We start from the raw sequence: 21438 nt of genomic DNA, 5'->3' as shown, positions 1-21438 counted from the left end.
AGAAATCCCTGTCTTTCTCTGACGCACACACATCATGCCCCCCCCCCCCCCCCCCCCCCCCCGCCCTCCAGCTCTCTCTGTGTTCTGTCTCTGCATCTTTATCTGTGTTCTCCAGATAAGGCCAAGTGCCAGGCTGGTGCAGTTCGCAAGTCTGAGGTCAGGGTCGAATGAGTTGTCTGACACACTGAGCTGTGGAAGGCGCAGCCATGATCCCATTAGCGACAGAGCTGAGGACCCTGCAGCAGGAGAAGGCCTGATACATGCAAGGCAATGGCTGTGAGGTAATAAAGGCTCATGTTTACTGAGTGGTTCACATCTAATTTGAACAACCATCTGGGGGATAGATACTAGAGGCACCCCATTTTACAGATGAGACAGCCGAGGCCCAGAGAAGGTAAATGACTTGCCCAGGATCGCTCAGGAGACAATGGAGCCAAGTTCAAACCCAGGGAGCCAGGCCCTCATGACTGTCGGGGAGCAGGATGGAGCCATAACAGTGTGGGGAATGATGCTGCCGCAGGAAACTTACCCCCAGGATTTGGTTCTTGTGCAGGAGCTGGGACAGCACAAGCCCCGGGGTCACAGTTCGAATCCCTGCCCCACATCCCTCCTGTTTTCCCCGGGAACTAGGAATTCCTTTCCCTGCCTTGCAGGCTGGCAGCAAAGATTCTAGCCTAGGACACCCCTGCCTGGCATCAATCTGAATTTCCTCATCTCTTTACCCAACCCACTGCCCAAATGGTCTCTAATCCCCTCTTCCGTTACGGTGAGTGAAAGTGAAAACAGGTTGCAGGAAAAGCACTAGGCAGACTGGCCAAGTGTGCTCCATGCACCAGGCAGTATCCTAAGAGTTACTCATTGGAATCTCAGGCAACCCTAGGATGTTGGTACCATCATTATTCCCATTTTCCAGAAGTGAAACTTAGGCACAGAGAGGTTAGGAATTTTCCCCAAGTCACACAGCTAATCAGTAGCCAAAAACTAAGATTTGAACTAGGCTGGTTCCTGCAGCTTTATTATTCCTACACTACCTTTCTGGAGAAGCAGCTCTCAGAAAATGTTTGGCACACACACAAGTTTTAATCATACACATTGTAAATAGTTTAAATAACAGGAGATCACATGAACGTTCCCAGCTGGGAACGTTCTCTTAGGCATGGAGGATGGTGGCAGCATGGTGTCCATGATCTCTTGGCAACACGTGGCTGAAGTTGAGCAGTACTGCTCTCCAGAGGGTGCAAGGCCACCACCGGCATCTGGCCACACAGCCCGCCTCTGTCATTTCCCTTATGGCCTGGCCAAGAAGATTTTCCCACCCCCCACCCCCATAAAAAACAACTGTTTCTCATGCTTTATTTACAAGGGCCCAGCCCTAGGCCCCCACCTTCCCAGAACCCACAAGAGGGGCCCAGCAGGACCACATGCTTGAAAGGACTCTGAGTTCAGCGACCATGGGCCATATCTGTCCAGGGAGCTGGGGACCCCAAGGAAAAGAATGGACAACACCCAGGTACCAACTGAATCTAAGTGTGTGTCTATGTGGGGGAGGGACTTAGGAGTGAGGGTCTTGCATGTGTACAGGTGGTCCAGCGACAGTGAGACTGCTGGCTTTCCTCCTAATTCTCCTAGTTCCCAGGAGCCACCAAGAAGGGTATGCATGTGTGTCCACACTCTCCAGCTAGCAGTGGTCTTGGCCTCCCTGGATGTAGGTTTCAGCTCTGACACCTGCCCTGAATTGCCCATGTTGATATCTACACACAGAATCCTCCTCTCTGGACCCCAGTGCCACTCATATTTCTGTCTCTCACTCTGACCTCTCCTGTGAGCTCCAGACCCTTATTCCCAGCTTAACATGTCCAAAGAGCACTATTGGTTCTCCCCACCCTGAACCCCATCTCCCTCTTTCCTCTCTCCAGCCCCAAACGAGAAGTATTCCCTGGCTTCTCTCCTTCCTCGGCAAGTCCTCTCAGTTCTACCTTTAAAACAGCTCTAGAATCTAACTGTTTCACACCCTATGTGGCCACCACCCTGGTCCAGCCAACATCACCTCCCACCTGCATTAGCCTCCTCCCTGGGCTCCCAGCTGCCACCCTTGCCCCTAATAATCTGTTGCCCCAGAGGGCAGACAGAGAGATCTGTTTAAAAAACTTAGCCCACTCCATTAGGAGCCGCTCCAAAGAACCTTCAGTGCACCTGAAATAAAATTCCCACTCTTCTGCCCTGTCCCACTTCTCTCTCCATCTGTTGGCTCTGACTCACCCCACTCCAGACACGCAGGCCTCCTCTCTGTTCCTCAGACACCACCAAGCTCCTTCCCGCCCCAGGGCCTTCGCAGATGTGCTTCCTTCTGCCTAGAATCTCGCCGCGAATTCTTTCCAAAGGTGTCTCCTTCACCTCTTTCAGGCATGGCTTAAATGTCACTTCCTCAGAGATGCCCCAGACCACACTAGGTCCCCTTCTAACTTTTCTTTATAAGCCGTTCCGCAGCGTATATGTAACTTGGTTTATCCTCACGGTCTGTTTCCCCACTCAGTTGTGATTTCTAGGAGAATAGGGATCTTGTCTTCTGTTTCCTTCCCCTCCGCCCCCGCCCCCGCGCCGCCCCATTTCCCCAGCGCTCTCCACACCAGGCCTGGTACACAGCAAGCGCTCAATAAATACGTGCTAACTGAATGGACCCAAGAATCCCGCAGCCTAGCAGTAACTTTCTAAGACATGGCTGGCCTCACCCCCAGGACCTGGGAGTGTCCTCGAGCACAGAGCGCGGCCGGCGGCGACCTGGCCGGGGCCGGAACCCGAGGGCAGGGTCCGGAAGGCGCGCTCGGGGGGTTGGCACGGCTCTTCGCCGAGTCTGTGGCGCAGGCGGCATTGGTGCCAGCCCCGCCGGATCTCCGACTGCACCTGCAACGGGACAGCGCTCAGAGGCGGCGCGGGGCGCGCCATTCCCTGCGCGGCCGGCAGAGGGCGTGGGCGGCGGGCCGGGGCTCTCCCTACCTCCTTGTTGATGAAGCAGTAGAGGACGCTGACCAGAAAGCCCTGCCAAAGGAGGTGCGGTGTTAAATTGGGGGCAGGGGCAGGGTTATAAACACCCCTTAACGAGCTCTGACCCCTTCCAGGCCCCAAACCACCTCGCCTGCCGCCACCCTGGTCCTACACTATTGCAGTCACCTTCTCCCTGGCTCCCGAATCCCCCCTTGCCCTCGCCAGTTTGCTGAGCAATCAGGGCTGGAGGTTAAGAACAAGTGACCCCGGAGGTAGCCTGCTTGGATGTGATCACCGCTTCCCCACTTTCTTCCCCACTTGGGTAAGCTGCTTAACCCCTCTGTGACTCAGTTTCTTTATCTGGAAAATGGAGTAATAATACAGTGGTGGTCGTGAGAATTGAGGTATTATTAATATGCAAGAAGCTGTAGTGCGTGGCACATAGTTAAACCTTTTTCTGAATTTTATCATAACTTACTACATGATTTTATTTATTTAGCCACACTGTGCGGCTTGTGGGATCTTAGTTCCCCAACCAGGGATCGAACCCAGGCCCTCATCAGTGAAGGCACGGAGTCCTAATTACTGGACCGCCATGGAATTCCCTATTTATAAACTTTAATAAAGAATTAGTTTTATATTTATATAAATTTATACATATTTTAAATATAAATTTAAATAAATATAAAGTATATTTATAATTAAGAAAGTAATTGATATATTAATGCAAGACAATTATTTTATGTGTAATTATTAAGATATTTCTTATCACTTTCCACGATCCTTTTAATATCTAACTCTGATCACGTCCCTCTGCTCTCTTGGCTCCCACCTCACTCAGAGGAAAATCCAAAGTCCTCGTTTGGCTCAAGGATCTGCCCAGGTATCTCACCTCTGTCCTTCCCCCCCCCACCACCCCCCCCCCCGCTTGGTCTCACTGGCTCCCCCTGCTGAGGCATGCTGACCTTCTTCCATCATGACAGGTACTCTCTCCCACCTCAGGGATCTTGCACTTCGCGTTTCTCTTTCTGGAACATTTTTCCCAAATATCTTCCTGGCTTGTTCCCTCATCTTTGGGTCTCTGCTCCAGTGTCTTTTCAGCGAGGCCTTCCCTGACCCCCTGTCTATAACCCCATCCTTCTTTGTTGGCTCCTCATCTCTGTTTTCTTGCTTTCTTCCCCCCTCCTTTAGGCATGTCTCACCATCTGACATTCTGTATATTTTACTTATATAGTATCTTTAGCATCTGTCTCTCTCACTAGAGGGCAGGCACCATTTGGTTCTTGGCTGTATCCCCATAGTAAGCCTGGAAGAGTGCTTGGTACATAGTAAGTGTTCAATAAAGTTTTGCTGAATGTAATGAATGAACAGCCTTATGAAATGAGACGAGTATTGTCCCCACTTTAGAGATGAGAAAACGGAGGCCCAACAAGGTAAAAAGCAGGGTGGAGGCTAGGGTAGGGCAAGCACGGACAGGGTGGGCCTTCAACTTCAGGGAGCCCTTCCTTAAAATTTGCGCTTTAGGCACTTCAGATGCCTCACCCTTGCCCTGGCCCTGAGGTGAAGGCCACAGAGCTGGGAGAGACAACCCAAATTTGGCCCCAGCCCTGGCTGGCCTCAAAGCCCTCTATCTTAACCGGGAGGCAGTACTGCTGGGGCTGCCTGGTCTCCTGTCTCCTCTCTGCTGCTTCCCCAGCCCGGGGACGGCGCTAGCTCAGTATTTTGTGTAGAATGAATGAACAAAATCCCATCTTCACACCCCATTCTGTGGCTGTGCCAGAGGATGATTGTAACCCTCGTGCCCCTCTGAGTAGGAGGGCCCCAAGTCAAAGGGTGTAGCCCCTGCACCCTGCTTAAGCACCTGGAAAGAACTGAGGAAGATCTCAAAGCTGAGCTTGGCCAAGCGCAGGGCACCCCGGGCCTGTTCCTCAGTCACGGGAGCAAACACCACCTCGTGGACGCCCAGCAGGGGCACCAGCGTCAGCGTGGAGCGAGCCAGCCTGGGGGTAGAGGGTGGCAGTGGTCCCACGGCCCCGGGTCCCCCATCTTGCACCCAGCCACCTTCCCCTCCGTCCCCACTGCCCTCCTTCACCTCAGTCGGTAGTCTGGGCAACGCATCTGTTGCGTCCTCAGCTTTGACGCGAGGATGCCAAGGATGCGGATAAAGATGAGAAAATTAATCTGCGGGGGGAGAGAGAGAGAGACTGAGCCAGTTCCCCCCTCTCAGGCCTACCCCCCACCGCCCCGGCTTCCCAGGACAGGAAATCCCTGAGACCAGCCTGAAAGAAGTGGGGCCGGCCGTACCAAGATGGTTAGCAGGATAGGGGTCCTTATAATCCACCAAATGCCCTTGATGTCGTTCCGCTCCCAGCACCTGGAGGAGGGGGAGTAGAGCTAAGGGACAGAAAACCTTAGGCTCGACGAATTAAGCACTTGAACTCCCCAGGCCCCGCCCACCTTCCTTAACGCCACACCCACATTTCCTTAAAGCCCCGCCCGCTACTATTTAGGCCCAGCCCTCATCCCTCCCCTTCCCGTAGTCCTGGAACCCAACTTTCTAAGCGACCTGTTCCTTCAGAACCCACCCAGGTCCCTAGGTGCAATTAGAACCTCCCCACGTTTCCATCGCACCCCTCCCGCGTCCCTCAAAGCTCCGCCCACCTCCCAAGCCCCGCCCCAGACCCACGACTCACTGCGTGTTCTCGTACAGGTACCTGACGATCACCCAAGGAATGACGAAAAGTGCGGGGGCCCCTGTGCAGACCCAACCCCCGCCCCCCACCCCGCCGCAGCTGTCAGAGCGCGCACGGGCCCCGCCAGGCCCAAGACCCGAGGAATTCCCCCGCCGGGAAGGGGAGGCAGAAGCCTAGAGAGGAGAGGAGACCCCCTGAGGTAGACCAGCAGGGTAGCTGGGGAGACGGGAGGCGCGCTGGGCTGGGCAGGGGACAGGGTCGGGGCTCACCCCAGCCGAGGAGCATGTAGCAGCGGAAGTGGCCCTCCTCGGAGCCTCCCACAAGCACCAGGAGGCTGTGCAGGTAGATGCCCTCCACCAGCAGCCACGTGTAGTTGGCACCCACGCAGTACTGGGTCAGGATCTGGGCCGTGCGACAGGCAGCTAGGGCCTAGGGGGTGGCCAGACAAGAGAAGGGGGCAGTCAGGGCCCCCTCCACCCCCATCTCTTGTCGTCTCTTGACATCAAATATTCTCCTGTCATTCTATATCACCAAAGGATGATGTCATTTTGGTTTCTCTCGCCCTATTCTCTTTCCCTATATGAACTCTCCCAGTCTAACCTCTTTAACAATTGGTATCTTACATCTTGCTATCAGAGTTCCCCCCAGATCCCCCCAAATATGGCCTCTCCCACCCCATCTCCTTCTAAGAATTTCACTCAACTACTCCACCTCTCAAAAGTTTTCTCTCATGTCCCGCCAGCATATGGACTCTCCCACCCCTTGGCTTTTTAACAATTGGTATGGCCCAACTTAATAGGTTTCCTCCCCGCTGTCCCTAGAGTTTAGTCTCTCCCACCTTGTCTCTCAGGAACAAATTGGTATCTACCAAATCCCCCCACTAGTTAGTTTCTCCCATCCTGCCACCGTCTCACCTCTAGCAGGGGATTTCTCTCATTGGTGCGAAAGTCCAACGATGGGTGAGATACTGAGAGAACGGGAATGGAAAATTCCAATAGAGGAGGTGATGGGGTGGGAGAGTTCAATGATGGGGGAGGCCGAGTTAGGAGGGTCCCTCTCCAATTGTGTTGGAAGGGTCAAGAGAGATTAACTGTCGATAGGGTAGGAGGTAGTAAATGGAATGGAAACCCTCTGGCCTCAGCAGAGGAGAGAGAATCCCAATTTGAGAAAGAGAGAGACGGTGCTCACCCGGTTCCACAGGATAGGAGCCTGATCCCCAGGGTAGGGGCCAGGTGGAGGAAGCAGACGGTCTCGGGTGAGGATGGCTGCTGCCCGCAGCATGAAAGACATGAACAGGTTGATGTGGATGTAGTTGCGAGTGCAGCGCAGCCGCCTGGGGGATTGGGAAGGCAGTCTGAGGACCTGGCCTTGGCCACACAGAGTCCCTTAAACTACCCCCCAGCCCTTCCCACAGAACCACCATTAAATGCTTGTTGCCGGTGGAGCCTGACTACCCCATCTTACTGGGAGAACTGAAGCCCAGTCTCTGCTGCCTCCGCTCAGGGCTGGGGGTCCCACCTGAAGAAACTCAAGATGAGCAAGGCGAGCAGCAGTGTGGCAAGGGACAGGGAGTAGCCCACGGTGTACACAACCTGCAGCCGCTCCAAGCTGAGCCTTTGGTCCTGGGGGTGGGGCAGGAAGACACAGAAATAGAGCTCAGTTCTTCCCCTAGGGCCACAAAGGTACTGGAGAGATATCTGCTCTTTGTTCCTACCCCACACCCCAGTGTTCCTTTGGGGATCCACCTACCATTGTCTGAGTGGGGCACTCCGCCCCTGAACTCCAAGTCTGGGCATGTGACCAGCCAATCAAAGCATTCTATCTAACACTACACCACACACACACACACAACGATTAGTCGAGGGCAGTTATATGACCCAAATCAGGCCAATGACAGTCAGTCCTGGGACATAAAGTTAGAGCTATTGAGACAAAAACTCAGTCTTCCTACATTGTTGCTTGGTAGGTGGAATGTGAGCCTGGTGCCAGTGAGAGCCACCTTTTCCACTCCACAGAAAAGAGGACACCATCATACAGAAAAACAGAGGAACAATATGGTGAGATTCCCAACCACATCATTTTAGCACCCAGATCCAGCTGTGCCTGAAGCTGTAGCCTTATACTTTTCAATCACAGAAGCCAATATATTTCTTTTTCTTTCTCCTTCAAACAAGGAGCTGAATTTCTATCACTTGGAACCCAGAGTCCTGAACAGTACCAGGGGTTTGAGGCTCTGTCTGAGGCTGCTTTCTGCCTATGTCTGGACATCCTACCCTGAATCCCGCACCTCTTCTTACCTGAAAAACCCCATTCTTCTCTGGGTTCTCACACTGAGAATGGTCTCTCCAAGGTCCCCATTGGCCATCACTGCCACAATGGCGGAGGACAAAGCCTGAAGCCACTGTGGGGAAACAAGGGAGGGGATCAGAGGCACAGAGATGGAGGCAGAAAGACAAATTGTGAGACGAAGGCAGAGGGAGATCCAGTGATATGATGATGATAAACCCTTGTGTAGCATTATACACGTATCAATTAGTTTAATATTCATAACAAGCCTGTGAACTTGGTACTATCATAAACATCATTTTACAAACGAGGAAAGTGAGACGTGAAGAAATTAAATAAACTACCCTAGGTCACACAGCTAGTTAGGCAAGGAAGACCAAGATGTGCAGAAACAGACTCATGAAAAGGAGAGAAAATAAGAACCTGCTGGTCCTCAGAGAGATACAGAGACAGAGAAGGGGCATTATGCGGTGACCCAGCCAGGGGTGGACAGACAGAAGGAGACACCCAGCCGGACAAAGAGGAGCAGGATTGCTGCGGGGCAGTGGTGTCTGGGGCCAGGGTTAAAAGAGAGCTCTTTGTGTCAGGGGAGGGCCCGGTGTCCACGAGGCAGCTCACCATGGCGGTTCCAGGGCAGGTACCAGGGGCAGGACGCACGGGCAGTGGCATTGGGTGCAGTGTGGTCCCAGCAGACGTACATATCAAAGGACCCGTTACAGGCGAGGCCTGGGGTGGGCGTGGGGGCCAGATGTCGGGCGGACCTTCTGTACCTCTCGCCCAATACTTCTCCGCCTTCCACACACAAGCCCTGCCCCAGCCCCGCCCACCTGGAGTGGTCGGGTCCCTGCTCCGTCACAGCTCCTCCCACCAGCTGTGGCCCCGCCCACATCCGAACCCTGCTCTGGGCTCCTTCCACCAAGCAAGTTCCCGCCGCAGATGCTTCCCACTCTGCAAGGCCCTTCCTAGGCTCCACCCCAAACTCCCTCTTCGCGGTCCACTTTAGGTCCCACCCACCTAGTATAGGCCTCGCCCAAGACCCCTCCCTTTTCAAGGTTCATCTCAGGCCACTCCCACGCCGCCCACATTTAACACAGACTTCTCTCAGGCCCCGCGGATCAGTCCTAGGCCGGCCTCAAGCCCACCCCTCTCAGCCCCAGCCCTTCTCTTGCTCCCAGATCTCCACCACAGTAACACCTGCTGGGGGCGCCGCAGCCTCCAGTGTCGCCTGGCACTCCCTGCGGTACCGTTCCCAACGCTGGTACAGCTCTCCCGCCGTCTGCCCCTCAGAGCCTGCCTACAAAAAGAGGAAGGGTGGACCCCCCCAAACCCGCCCCGCGCTGACCCCTGCTCCCAGGCAGCGTGGTTCCTGAGGGCCAGAAACACCCTAGAGGGACTTGGAGGGGCTGTCCTGTTTTGCTCAGGAGTCTTGGGTGGCTTAGAAACCTCTTCTAAGTCTTGAGGGGTGCCTAGAAACCACCAGGGGAGTTGCTGTGGGGAACTGAAAACCTTCAGGAAATTTACGGGAAGGAGGCGGCGAGGTCTTAAAACAATCTTCCCAGTGGGATAAGCCTTAAAAGCCGGCCCCAGACATCCCTCCAAGCCTTGAGCTCCTTGGCTCCTCGGGTTCTCACCTCCGCCCTCCGGAGCAGCGGCTCCCACAGCGAGAGCAGCAGTAGCAGCCACCAGGGTGGACAGCTCGGCATCGTGTGAGAGGCAGGGCATGGGGGGCGACGGGTCCGGTCACGCAAGGGCAGCCGGCTCTGGGGGTCCGAGGGCAGAATCAGGAGCCGCCGCCCCCCTCCCCCAGCCCCAGCGCCACCACGCAGAGGGATTCAGGTACCCGGAGGCAGCGCCCCCCTCCCCCAAGAGTGGTGATTTGGGGCGGGGGGCGGGAGTGGTGAGGAGTGGGCGGAGACCGAGATCCAACACCTGACTCCCGGGCCCGCTCCCGGCTGTTTCTGGGGCAGCGGCGGTAGAAGGGGGGTGTTTTCTGAGAGTGCGGTTGCCTTAGAGCCGCGCTGGGCAAAAGCGCCAGTGTCACCCGGAGTATAGACCTAGAGACTCCGGGGAACCGGGAGACCACCCTGGAGAGGCGGGCACGGAGCTTGAAATGACTCTTGAAGTTCCCACTCTCCCAAAGGGTTTTCAAATCGCGGATAGGAACCCGACCGTATCAAACTTTCCCTACTGTGGATAAAACCCAGAGTCAGCGGGACAATCCTCTCCTAGGGACCAGAGAGGCATCAGACCCTCTTAGGTCTGCAGGGGTCCAGATGCCTGGAAATCGGTCTAACCCCCAACACCCCACAGCCGGCACCATGTAGGGAAAGGGGAAAGCAAGGAGGATCTCGGTTGGAGCCCCAGAAAGACACAGAGTCACAGAGACATGAGACAAATATAGAGACTGAGAGACACAGAGACAGACAGGATGAGACACACAGCAAGAGACCAGAAACCAAAAGGCAGAGGAAGACAGAGACAAAAATGTGGGCTAGGAGACAAAGAGGAGATAGAGACGTGGAGAGAGATACAGAGAATGGGAGAAAGAGGCAGAGATACAGAGCTATCTAGAGGCTAAACAGAGATTGTGAGACATGGAGACAGAGATGCTGAGAGACAGACAGAAGGAGGATATAGACTGTGGGCACAGAGGGGCGGAGGGACAAAAGCACAGGCTAAGAAATGCAGAAAGAGGGGCCCAGAGACTTGAGGGGGACGTGTGGCAGGGGGAACGGACTGGGATGGGGGGAGCCCTCACCTGTCCCCAGCCCTCCTCTCGATCACTTGCTTCTGACGCTGCTGCCTCCACTGCCTCGCCTGGGCTCTGGAAGAGGTGACAGTCTGGGGTGGTGGGAGGGGGCGGGGCCAGGGCGGGCCAAGGAACAGGAAGGGGGAGCTGGGGCAGAGACCCAGCACAGGGGGCCAGTTGCGTGTGAGTGTCACAGCCACTCACAGCCAAGGGTCACGTGGGAGAACAGTCACTGTCATCATCCTGAGGACCCCCCCTCCCAGGGTGCACAGCCTCTCACACTGTCCCACCCGTCCCACTCAGCCACTGCACACGGAGTCGCAGTCACACACAGTGTCACGCACAATCCCATACACCCAGCCGCAGGGAGGCATGACACAGAATCTCACACACTGTTCCTCACAGAACATGTTCTTCATGTTCATTTACAGTCCTACAATCCAGCGTCACACCCAGAGACCCAAAGTCTCCCCCACAGGCTAACAGTCATTCGCAGTGACACAGCCACATACCTGGGGCGTGGACTCCTCTGCTCACACGGAAACACAATCACAGCTTCCCACAGTCCCAATGATACAGTGTCCATCACACACACATTCACACCATCACTAGGTCACATCACAAACACCGTCTGTCTCCCCCCACTGGCCTGTGTAACCTATGAGGACAGGGCCAGGGCATCTCAGTCACCACTGGGTCCCCAGCATCACTCAGCACAGGTTGGGGCATAGAGCAGAGGCTCAAAGAATGATGGTCGACGAAATAAAAGCAGACAGTTATATGGTTCCTCACGCAGTCATACAATCCTTTGATGACGTGATCTGAAGGTAACACACAATGTTACACAACTCCGCCCATTAACACGCTCACACATCGAGTCACACACTTCACATAATCACCTACAGAGTCCACAGTCATATTCCAACAACACACATTCCCCCAGTGTCACTAAGGCACACTCTCATGAGCTCCTGGTGTCACACTGTCACACTGTCATCCTCAGTCACATCCAGTGCTAAGGTCATACAAACATACAACACTCCATCACAGCCTCACCCGCACTCACAAGTCACATACAGTCACACCCAGTCACACAGTTTTCCACAGGATCACACATCATCATCCCATGATCACACACGAACCCATAGCCTCACGTGATCTGGTCACAGTCACCACTGAATCACACGCCCCCTCACAATCTCCACTTTCAGTCTTTTCCTTTGCTCTGAAATGCGGAGAATATTTGGCTTAGAAACTGCGTCCCGGCTCTCAGCACTCGCTTCCCCCTTTAATACAAATCACCAATTCCTGCACGTTAATCATACTAGTAACATTCATGAGCACACACTCCCTGGGGAGCTGTGAGGTAAATGGGACAGAGGTGAGCCTGCCCATTTTGCAGAGGAGAAACTGAGGCCCAGAGGCCCCAGGAGGGGCAGGGAGTAAGGGTGGCGTGAGATCCAGCACCAGAGGCTAAAAGGAGACCAGTCTGGGGGAGGGGGGTTGACATGGGTGGGTCCTGGCTTCCTGACCTCCAGCTGGCCTCCCTGCTCTCTGCCTCACATTCCTGGCGCCCTCTGGGTCCTGGGAAAGTCTCAGTTGAAGTGGAGAGGGGAGGGGTCTGAGATTGCCCGGCACCTCGGGAAGAGGCTGGAGTTGGGAGGGAGTCTCTTCTTGGCCTCAAGAGGGCCTGGGGGTCACTTGCTAGGGATGGGAAGGTGGGGGGAGGCTGGAGAGTGGGAGGAGAGAGGCTGGGGGCAGGAGGGGGAAGCAGAGGAGAGGAACTGAGGTGGTGAGAGAGACAGGAAAAGAAACCAAGGACCAAGGAAAACCAGAGACAGGCAGAGAAAGGCAGAGACAGGAAGAGGCAGAGACGACAGAGACTAAGAGAGACAGATAGTGAGAAAGAAATAGAAAAGGACAGAAAAGTAGAGACAAATACCGAGAGAGAGAGAGAGAGAGAGAGAGAGAGAGAGAGAGAGAGAGAGAGAGAGAAAACAAAACAAAACAGGGGAGAGAAAACAGGGACCAAGAGAGGGAGAAAGACAGAGAGAGAATAGATACAAACTGGAAGATGGAGATGGGGAGGGGTGGAGGGAGAGAGAGCCTGAAAGACGGGGACCCTGCGGAGAGATAACCAAGGCAGGAGCCGGGAGATGAGCAGCGGGGCTCAGAGCCCCTCGCCCCTCCCTCATCAAGTCCCTCTGGGAAAACACAGGGCAGAACAGAGCACTGGGTGGGGGGTGGGCGTGAAGGACAGGAGGGGTGATGCCTGGGTCCCCGACTGGACCCCTGCCCATCTCAGCCCTCCTGAGGGCTTTTACATCTCCCAGGGTCTGGGGAGGAGGCACCAGGGCCACAGGGGTGGCCACAGGGGCCCTCCCCCATCCCCACGCTCAGCGCTTCTGGAAGCTGCAGGCAGAGAAGCAGCCCTGCCCTGTCCCCCTGTTCTTCTCTCTCTATCATCCATCTCTCTCCACGCCATCTCCTCTCTCCTCGGTCTGAATGTCTCCTTTCTCCTTTCCTCTAAGCCCGCACTCAGTTTGTCTGTCTTCTGCTCTTGTCGGCTAGACTGTCTTTTCTCTTCCCTCCAGGTTCCCTCTCGCCCCCTCCTCATCTCTCTTGCTCACTCCATTCTCCAGGTCAGTCTCTTCTTGCCTGTCTTGAAGTTTTCTCCGTTCTCATCCCTCTTTTCCTATCTCCTCTCAGGGTGTCTGTCTGTTTTTCTCTCTCCATGTCCCCTGGTCCCGGGTCTCCAGGCTGTTGTTCCCTCCACCCCAGGCCTGACCAGGCAGTCCTCCCCCCACCTCAGGATGAAGCTGAGGGACCTGTGCCTCCCCCCCTGGGGCTGCCTGGCCAAGAAGAGCCTGTGGGGAGCAGGCAGGGGCCTGGAGTGCCGGCAGATGGTGCAGGAGAAATGAGGCAGAGAGAGATGGGGAGAGGGGGGCCCCATAGGGACTGAGGCCAGAAATGGGAGGCCAAGATGGCCCCCTGGGGACTGCGGAGAGACAAGGCCTGAAAGACAGAAACCCAGAGAGAGACACACACACACACACATAGGATCCAGAGAAAGACAGGAACCCAGAGACAGAGATCCAGAGATGGGGGCCTAGAGAGACCAACACAAAAAACATGGGACTCGAGAGAGACAGAGACAAAGAAGGACATGAGACCCAGAAAGACAGAGACAAGACCCGAAGAGAGACCGAGACATAGAGACATAATACCGAGAGAGACACAGAGACGTGGAGAAACCTAGGGATGGGAACCTAAAGAGAGAGAGAGAGAGTAAAAGGACAGAGAAAGAGACTCAGAGAGAGGAGACCTGAGAGACAGAGACCCAGAGACAGGTATCAGAGCGATAATCAGAGACAGAGACGAAGAAACGGTCCAGAGAGACAGAGAGACTTGGAACACAGATAAATGAGGATGGGGATAAACTCTCAAAGACACAATCAGATAGAGATGAGACAGAGATGAGGCCTGGCTCCCCTCACCCTCTTCCAGGAGTGGGGGTGCTTCCCCTGACCCTGCCTCTCCCCTCTCACTGCCCCCCACCCTCCTGCAGCACGTCCCCAGTCTCCATAGCAACCTTCCCAGATCCTGAGGGCAAATATTGTCCCGGGCAGAAGCAGCGGGGCTGTGTTGACATAATCTCTTGCTGGTGGACTGAGGGCTCCAGGGAACCAAGAGGCCAGGATGGGAGGGCAGGAGAGCAGAGGGGCTCTCCGCTGGGGCCCCAAAGACAGCTCCCACCTGCCACCACCTCCAGATCAAGGAGCAATGCTCCCTGCCCCTGGGAGGAGCCTCCGAGACATTCAAACCTGGAGCCCTGGCTGCCCCCTGGTGGTGGTGGGCCATCCCTCAAGCCCATTTTCTAGCGTCATGGAGAGCAGGCTGGCATTTTCCTCCTGGTTTGTACTTACTTTGTTTTATATTATATTATTTAATTTTAATTTTATTTTTTAACTTTATTTTTTGGCCACACCACACGACTTGTGGGATCTTAGCTCTCCGACCAGGGATCGAACCCGTGCCCTCGGCAGTGAAAGCGTGGAGTCCTAACCACTGGACCGCCAGAGAAGTCCCCTTTCCTGGTTTTTAGAATCTGGCTCTTCCTCCCTCTCCTCCCAGCCCCTACTCTGATCCAGGACCCTTCTCTCCCTGTTCTGCTGCCCCAGTCGTGTCCCTCTCCTTTCCATCCATCCCCAACCTCCCCAGAGCAGCCAGGCAGTGAGAGCGGTCCTGCTAAAGCACAAACCTGTCCCTGTCCCTCTCCTGCTCAGAACCTGCCATGGCTCCCTCAGGCTCCTCTCACAGCCTTCCAGGCCTTTGCTGAGCTCTCCAGCCTTCTCTCCATCACTTCCCGACTCTTCAAACCCTTTCCAGCCCCCCAACCTCGGCGCCAGCAGTGTTTTCCGCCTCACATACCTCCACACAATTTTGGTCAAGTCTTCCAAGCCCACCTCAAAATTAGCTCAGTCACTCAACAAATAATGATTTCTTCTCCTGAATCATGAGCTCTGCGAGGGCAGGGCTGGGGCTGTCTCAGTCACTACTGGGTCCCCAGCATCACCCAACACGGGTTCGGCACAGAGCTGGATTCAATTTACTTTATTGGGTACTTGTTATGTATCAGGCCCTGGGCTTGGTGATGCTGGGGGCCTGGATGGCCAAGATAGCCCTTGCCCTGCCCTCATGGAGCTCCCAGCCCAGGTATAGACTTAGGGAGACAGACTAACAGAAGGAGAGGTAGAAAGAGAAACACAAAGAAAGAAAGAGTCAGAAAGACAGAGGAAAGGACTTCCCTGGCAGTCCAGTGGTTAAGACTCCATACTTCCACTGCAGGGGCTATGGGTTCGATCACTGTTCGGGGAACTAAGATCCTGCATGCCACGCGGCATGGTCAAAAAAAAAAATAAAAAAGAGGCTGAGAAAAAATCAGTCCCAAATCAGGCTAATTAATAATAATGATTGTACCATATATTGGGCATTTTACATCTATGTATCTCACTTGATCCTCATAACAGACCTGTAGCAAAGGCATTTTCATTTCCATTTTCCAGAAGAAGAAACTGAGGCTCAGAGAGAGGCAGTAACTTCTCAAGGTGACTTAGCTCCTAAGTGATACATCAAGGACCCAATTTCCAGACGGAGACATAAAGAGAGACAGAGATGAGAGAGAAAAGCAGCTGGAAACCTAGAAGAGAGAGAAGGAAACCTAGAGGCAGAGAGAAAAGACAAAGCATGACGGTGAGCCCTGCTCCTAGCCCCCTGGCAAAGCTGCCCCTCCCCCCTCCTGTCACCCGGGGCCTTTAACATCTATCTGAGAAAGCACTTGTAATAAAACTAGCTCCATTAGCCTTACCCAAAACCCACTGTGCCGAGCAGCACTTAACAGGCATGAGCTCACTGAACCTGCTCTTCTCCCCTGGGAAGTGGGTGGTGGGATGACTCCCATTTGGCAGAGAAGGAAGAGCCAAGCTATTGGGCCAAGGTCACTGTATGCACACAGAGCAAGGACTGACTCATCTTTGTGTGTCACCTGCCCCAACAACCCACCAGCCTAAACTCCTCCCGCTGTGGTTCCTTCATTCACAACCTAGTTGCACTTCCCACCCCCAACACACAAGAGCCTTCAGGATCTGAACTCCCTTGGGCTCCCACAGGCCTCTGGGGACACTCCGGTAACAGCCCTTAGCACATTGCAGCCTGCTGCACACTGTTCTGTATGTAGGAGTCTGATTTCCCCTCTCCTAGAATTGGAGCTCAGGGAGGTGGAGGGTGGGAGAAATGGGTGTTTGGGAAGCAGGAAATCTGAGTTCCTGCATTGTTTCTGTCAGTAACACAGTTAGCTGTGATCGTAGAAGGATAATGGCCCACGTCTATTTTGGTCATCACTTGGAACCCGTTGTTGATCTTATATAGTAGGTTTCACTGAGAAATGAATAGGGGTTGCTGTCATTTATGTGTGCCTACTGTGTGCCAGGCACTGTTCTCATGTGTGATTTACATAGGTGGCCTCACTAGGGCTTATGGAGGATACAGTGACAAACGGCCAACATCTGCCCACAATCTTCGAGGTCCTGCAAGATCTGCAGGCCCATTACCTCCCTGACCTCATCTACCTCCTGCTCTCCTCCTCCTCCACAGCTCCATCCTCACCGGTCTTCTTGTTGCCCCAGGAATATGCCAAACTCATACTTACCTCTGGACCTTTGCACTTACTCTTCCCTCTGCGTGGGAAGCTACTTCCTACCCCCACCCCCACCCCGCCTTGTGTGACTGCTTCCTTCTTGTCATTTACATCTCAGCTCAAATGTCACTTCCTCAGAAAGACTTTTGCTGGCCCCACTCTCTCTAAATTAGCCTCACCCTCCCATCCCTGACCATATCACTCTATCTTATCTCTGTAATGCCAGGACCTGAAATTATCTTACGAGCTCTGTACCTGTTTCTTTATCTGTAAAATGGTGATGAAAATAACTGAGTGCTTGGCACATAGTAAGTGCTCAATAAATGTTAGCTATTACTATTTACTTGTTTTCTGTATTGTGGTTTACTTCCTCCGCAAGCTGCACAGACCACGAGGGCAAACTCTGGGGCTGACTTGCTTATCACTGAAACTCCAGCACTTAGAACAGAGCTTGGCACATAATAGGCACTCAGTAAACATTTTTATTTATTTATTTATTTATTTATTATTTATTTTTGTCTGCGTTGGGTCTTCGTTGCTGCACGCAGGCTTTCTCTAGCTGCGGAGAGCAGGGGCTACTCTTCGTTGTGGTGCGAGGGCTTCTCCTGGCAGTGGCTTCTTTTGTTGCGAGGTTGTAGGTGCGTGGACTTCAGTAGTTGTGGCATGCCGGCTCAGTAGTTGTGGCTCGCAGTCTCTAGAGCACAAGCTCAGTAGTTGTGGCACGCTGGCTTAGCTGCTCCATGGCATGTGCGATCTTCCCGGACCAGGGATCGAACACGTGACCCCTGCATTGGCAGGCGGATTCTCAATCACTGCGCCACCAGGAAAGTCCCCAAACTTTCAAATGAATGAAAGAAGTAGGCACGATATGACCCCCCACTTTCCAGATGTGGAAACTGAGGCTCAAGGTCACAATCAGAAACTGGTGGAGTCATGATTCAAACCCAGGCCAATTTGGTTCCAAAGCCCTGGGCTTCCAAGGCCTGCTTGTGTCCATCCAGAGGCAAATCTCTTCTGCTTTGGGCTCACTTCCCACCGCTATAAAGCATATTCTGGGTCATTTCTAGATGCTGACCCTCAATGGAGACTTGGAGAAGGTGATCCAGTATTCTTTAAGTCCATTGTCAGCGTTTCTACCCTCCCCTCTCCCCCCAACTTCGGAGCCGCCTCCGACTGACACCGCCAGCCATCCAGGCATCACAGCTGGGCCTTTGTCAAAACCCGGACTGGATAACAAGGTTATGGGAGATGAACGCTGTAGGGGAGGAGCTAAGGGCCTGGGGCGGCCAATAGGAAAGTGGAAGGAAAGGTTAGGGAGGGACTAACAGACTTGGGGGTAGGGGTATAAACTTAAGGGGCGGAGCCAATCCTATCAGGAGGCCGAGTCAAGGGCTCTGGGCCAAACACCATCGCCCTGAGATGCTTAGGGGGCGGTGCCAAAAGCTCTGGGGGCGGGAATAGAACTTTAACTCCCCCCTCAGAATTCTGGGGGTGGAGTTAAGAGCCCTGGGGGCGGGCGTAGATAGAATAAACAAGAGTTCTAAGAAATGAGCTAGAATAAGAGTTCCAGGGCGGAGCTAGTGGATATCTGGGCGGATTTGAGACTCTAGGGTCAGGCTCTAGTCTTGCAAGGTGGCTTCTCGAAAATCCAATAAAAGATTAAGGAGGTTTGCGGGGTGTGGAGTGTCTTCTTCCACCCTATCTTCCTCTAAGAGCCGGGGGCTATGCTTCGGGCTGAAAAGCAGAGAAGGCCCTGCCCCTTCCAAACCTTCTGCACCCCTATTGGCGGAGGGGGCCTGCGCGACAGGCTCTCATTGGTCCTGAACAGGCGGGGGTGTCTAAAGAGAATACGCGCCTGTTGTGGGCGGGACCAGACAGTACCGAGGGGGATCTCGGGTCAGCCAATCCCGGCCCTAAGATTGTGTTGGGGGGCCTGGCAGGGGGTGTTCCGACCCCCCCCCCCCGTTCTGAGCATCCTGGGGGATGACCCCGGTGCCAGGCCCGGCGTCGGCCGCCTGATGCCGGGCAGGCCGAGCCGGGGATGCTGGAACGAAGGGCGTTGCTATGGCAACGGGAGGCAGGACCTGGGGGGGGAGCCCAGGCCCGAGCTGGGGCAGGGGGGGCTGGCGGTGGCTGTGGCGGGGCGATGGCGGAGCGCGGCCCGGCCTTCTGCGGCCTCTACGACACATCCTCCCTGCTTCAATACTGCAACGGTGAGACCCCTCCTCAGTTCCGACCCTGGCCCCGCCCAGGGCTGGACCTATCTCCTCCTGCCCCAACCTCCTCCTTCCAAGTCCCCATCCTGGCCCCTTGCTGAAGATTCTCCTTTCTCCCCTAGCAGGACCCTGACCCTAGAGCAAGCTCCCTGATCCCCAAAGCCCTGATCCCAGTCCCCCACCCTCTTCAACCCTCCCCTTTTTCGGAGGTGTCTGAACTGAGAGAAAGGAGCAGAACCTCAGGAGCTTGGGGCAGAAGCGGGGGAGGCCTGGAGGTCTGGAACTCTGCGTTCCCTATCCCCTCTCAGTCCTCTGGGACCCTCCCCCTTCTCCCTAGCAGAGGGACAGATTAGGGGGAGAGTGGTATTTGGTGTTGGCTTGTGGGCTGGATGTGGGACTGGGTAGGATGACCAGAGGACTTTGCTTCGACTATACCCCCCCAAATCCTCAGGCCCCACCCCTCCCACCCATTAGGACTCATCCCTTCTCCCTAGACAAATGGGTACAATACAAGAAAGGTCAGTGTGGGAGTCAGGCCAAGATGAGGGAAGCTGGAGGCAGAGGGGAGGAGGGAGGGATGGGAGAAGTGGGAAGTGGGGGCTGGTTTCCGGGCAAAAATGCCGAAGGTGGGGGAATGGTCAGGAGGGAGCGGAGGACTTGAGTCATGGTGGGTGGGGGGTGGGCAGGCCAAGGCCTCAGAATGCAGCTGGCTCTCTGGATGGGGGTTGAAGGGCCAAGGTGAAAGCTCCCCCATTTCACTCAGGGGCCCTGAGAAGGAACTGTCTTCCATTTGGAGGCTCACTCCCCTGGGCACACAGCACAGTGTCAGGGACCACTGGAGTTGGCAGAGCTCCAGAATGCTTATTTTGTCTCCTTTGCCCCTCTAAGAGGCAGGCTGACAGGGTGCCTAAGCCTGGGGTCATGTACCTGTTCTGCTGCTGAAAGGCTGTGTGTCCATGCACAAGCACCTTCATCTCTCTAGGTCTCAGTCCCCTTCCACCTTCTTGCCTCCTAAAATGGGTATAATACTACAGCTGCTAGAGTTGCTGGGAGCACTGGGTACCATATAACAGTTAATTATATTCTGGATTTACTGAGCACATAACCAGAGCCAGGTGAGGTGCTAAGTGTTTTGCAAGAAGAGTGCCTGCCACGTGTAAGCTCCCTATAACAGATCTCATTTGGGGGGGTAGTATTATTAATGGTAGGTAAGAGGGGTCTTGGCACAAGGAGGTGACCAGGCCCTCCTGCACCTCACCTATTGGCTGTTTGACCTTTGGTGATCTCTGCACACTCCCCAACCTCCGTCCTTAGTTTCCTCTTTTGCAAAACGTTTTGCCAACAGGACCCTGAGATTCCTCCTCTTATGAGTTCCAAGTCCTGACAGCTCTCTCCCTCAGACCTCGGGAGGCCCCCACCTTCCAATGCAGGTCCAGGCACCCGACCAGAGAGGAGCTGGGTGGGGGGCAGGGCGGGCAAGGCCAGGCAGGCGATTGGGCTGCGGGGGGTGGAGGGGAGGGAGGGACGGGATAGACGGCTGCACTGCGGAGCCCAGCGGACGGGCGGGGCGGCCTACGGACAGGGGATGGCAGGTGCTACTTCCACGCCCGGTTCCTGTTAATGGTACCAACCTTACTTCTACCCGACTGGGAGCCAGGGCTTTCTTGGTTGTTGCCAGCAATGAGTCTGGGTATGAGTGGTCTGGGAGGGAGGGGGAAGGGGGGACCACCTTGGTCCTCTGCCCCTCCCACTTCGGGAAAAATGGGCGGGGTGGGGGGGGCCCCGCGGGAGATGGAGGAGTTATTCGGTTGCACCCATGGCCTAGAGGGGAGAGGGAGAGCCGAATCAGGGGCATGGGGTACATAAGCCAAATAAAGGAGGGGAATAGACGGGAGAAGCTCGGGTCGGGGAAGAAAGCTTGGGTGTCAGATCCCCGCGGGTATCTCCCTTCCGTGGGTCTCGGGTCTTGGATGCGCTGCCTGCAACTCCCAAATCTGCCGCCAGGGGCCGCAGAAACTCTGTCCTTGCAGCAGGCTCGTGTGTCGAACCCCTTGGTGGGGAGGAAATGCGAAGGCGAGGGACCAGGCACGACCTTTATGGCTTGGAAAGTCTTAGAAACAGAGAGGGAATGTTAGTACCCGCGATAAAATCTTGATATTTGTCAGAGAATATTGGAAATCAATTCTAGAATGTTGGTTTCACTAGCGAAAAGTTGGTGTCATCCTTAAAATGTTGATATGACTCATATGTATTTAGCATCTTAGTCATAGAATCTTAAAACCAGAGTCGAGAGGCTCTTGATTCGTAGTCTCTTAG

General features: G+C 54.6%; 1 protein-coding gene across 1 annotated transcript; it reads right to left on the bottom strand.

The window, feature by feature from the left end:
• Positions 1 to 2694: 2694 nt before the first annotated feature.
• On the bottom strand, positions 2695 to 9664 carry GIPR (gastric inhibitory polypeptide receptor; the record flags this gene model as incomplete). Its single annotated transcript, XM_082862572.1, has 12 exons — positions 2695 to 3036; positions 4844 to 4982; positions 5075 to 5163; positions 5287 to 5356; positions 5676 to 5736; positions 5945 to 6104; positions 6864 to 7008; positions 7194 to 7297; positions 7973 to 8076; positions 8580 to 8687; positions 9156 to 9255; positions 9593 to 9664. The coding sequence occupies 12 exons, from the start codon at positions 9662 to 9664 to the stop codon at positions 2695 to 2697; spliced, it is 1494 nt and encodes a 497-aa protein (XP_082718698.1).
• Between the last annotated feature and the right edge of the window lie 11774 nt (positions 9665 to 21438).

This window comes from Leucopleurus acutus, assembly GCF_964270905.1.
Source record: "Leucopleurus acutus genome assembly, chromosome: 20".
NCBI lineage: Eukaryota > Metazoa > Chordata > Mammalia > Artiodactyla > Delphinidae > Leucopleurus > Leucopleurus acutus.
Note: the sequence above shows the minus strand (reverse complement) of the source record. Positions and strands in the feature narration are given on the sequence as shown.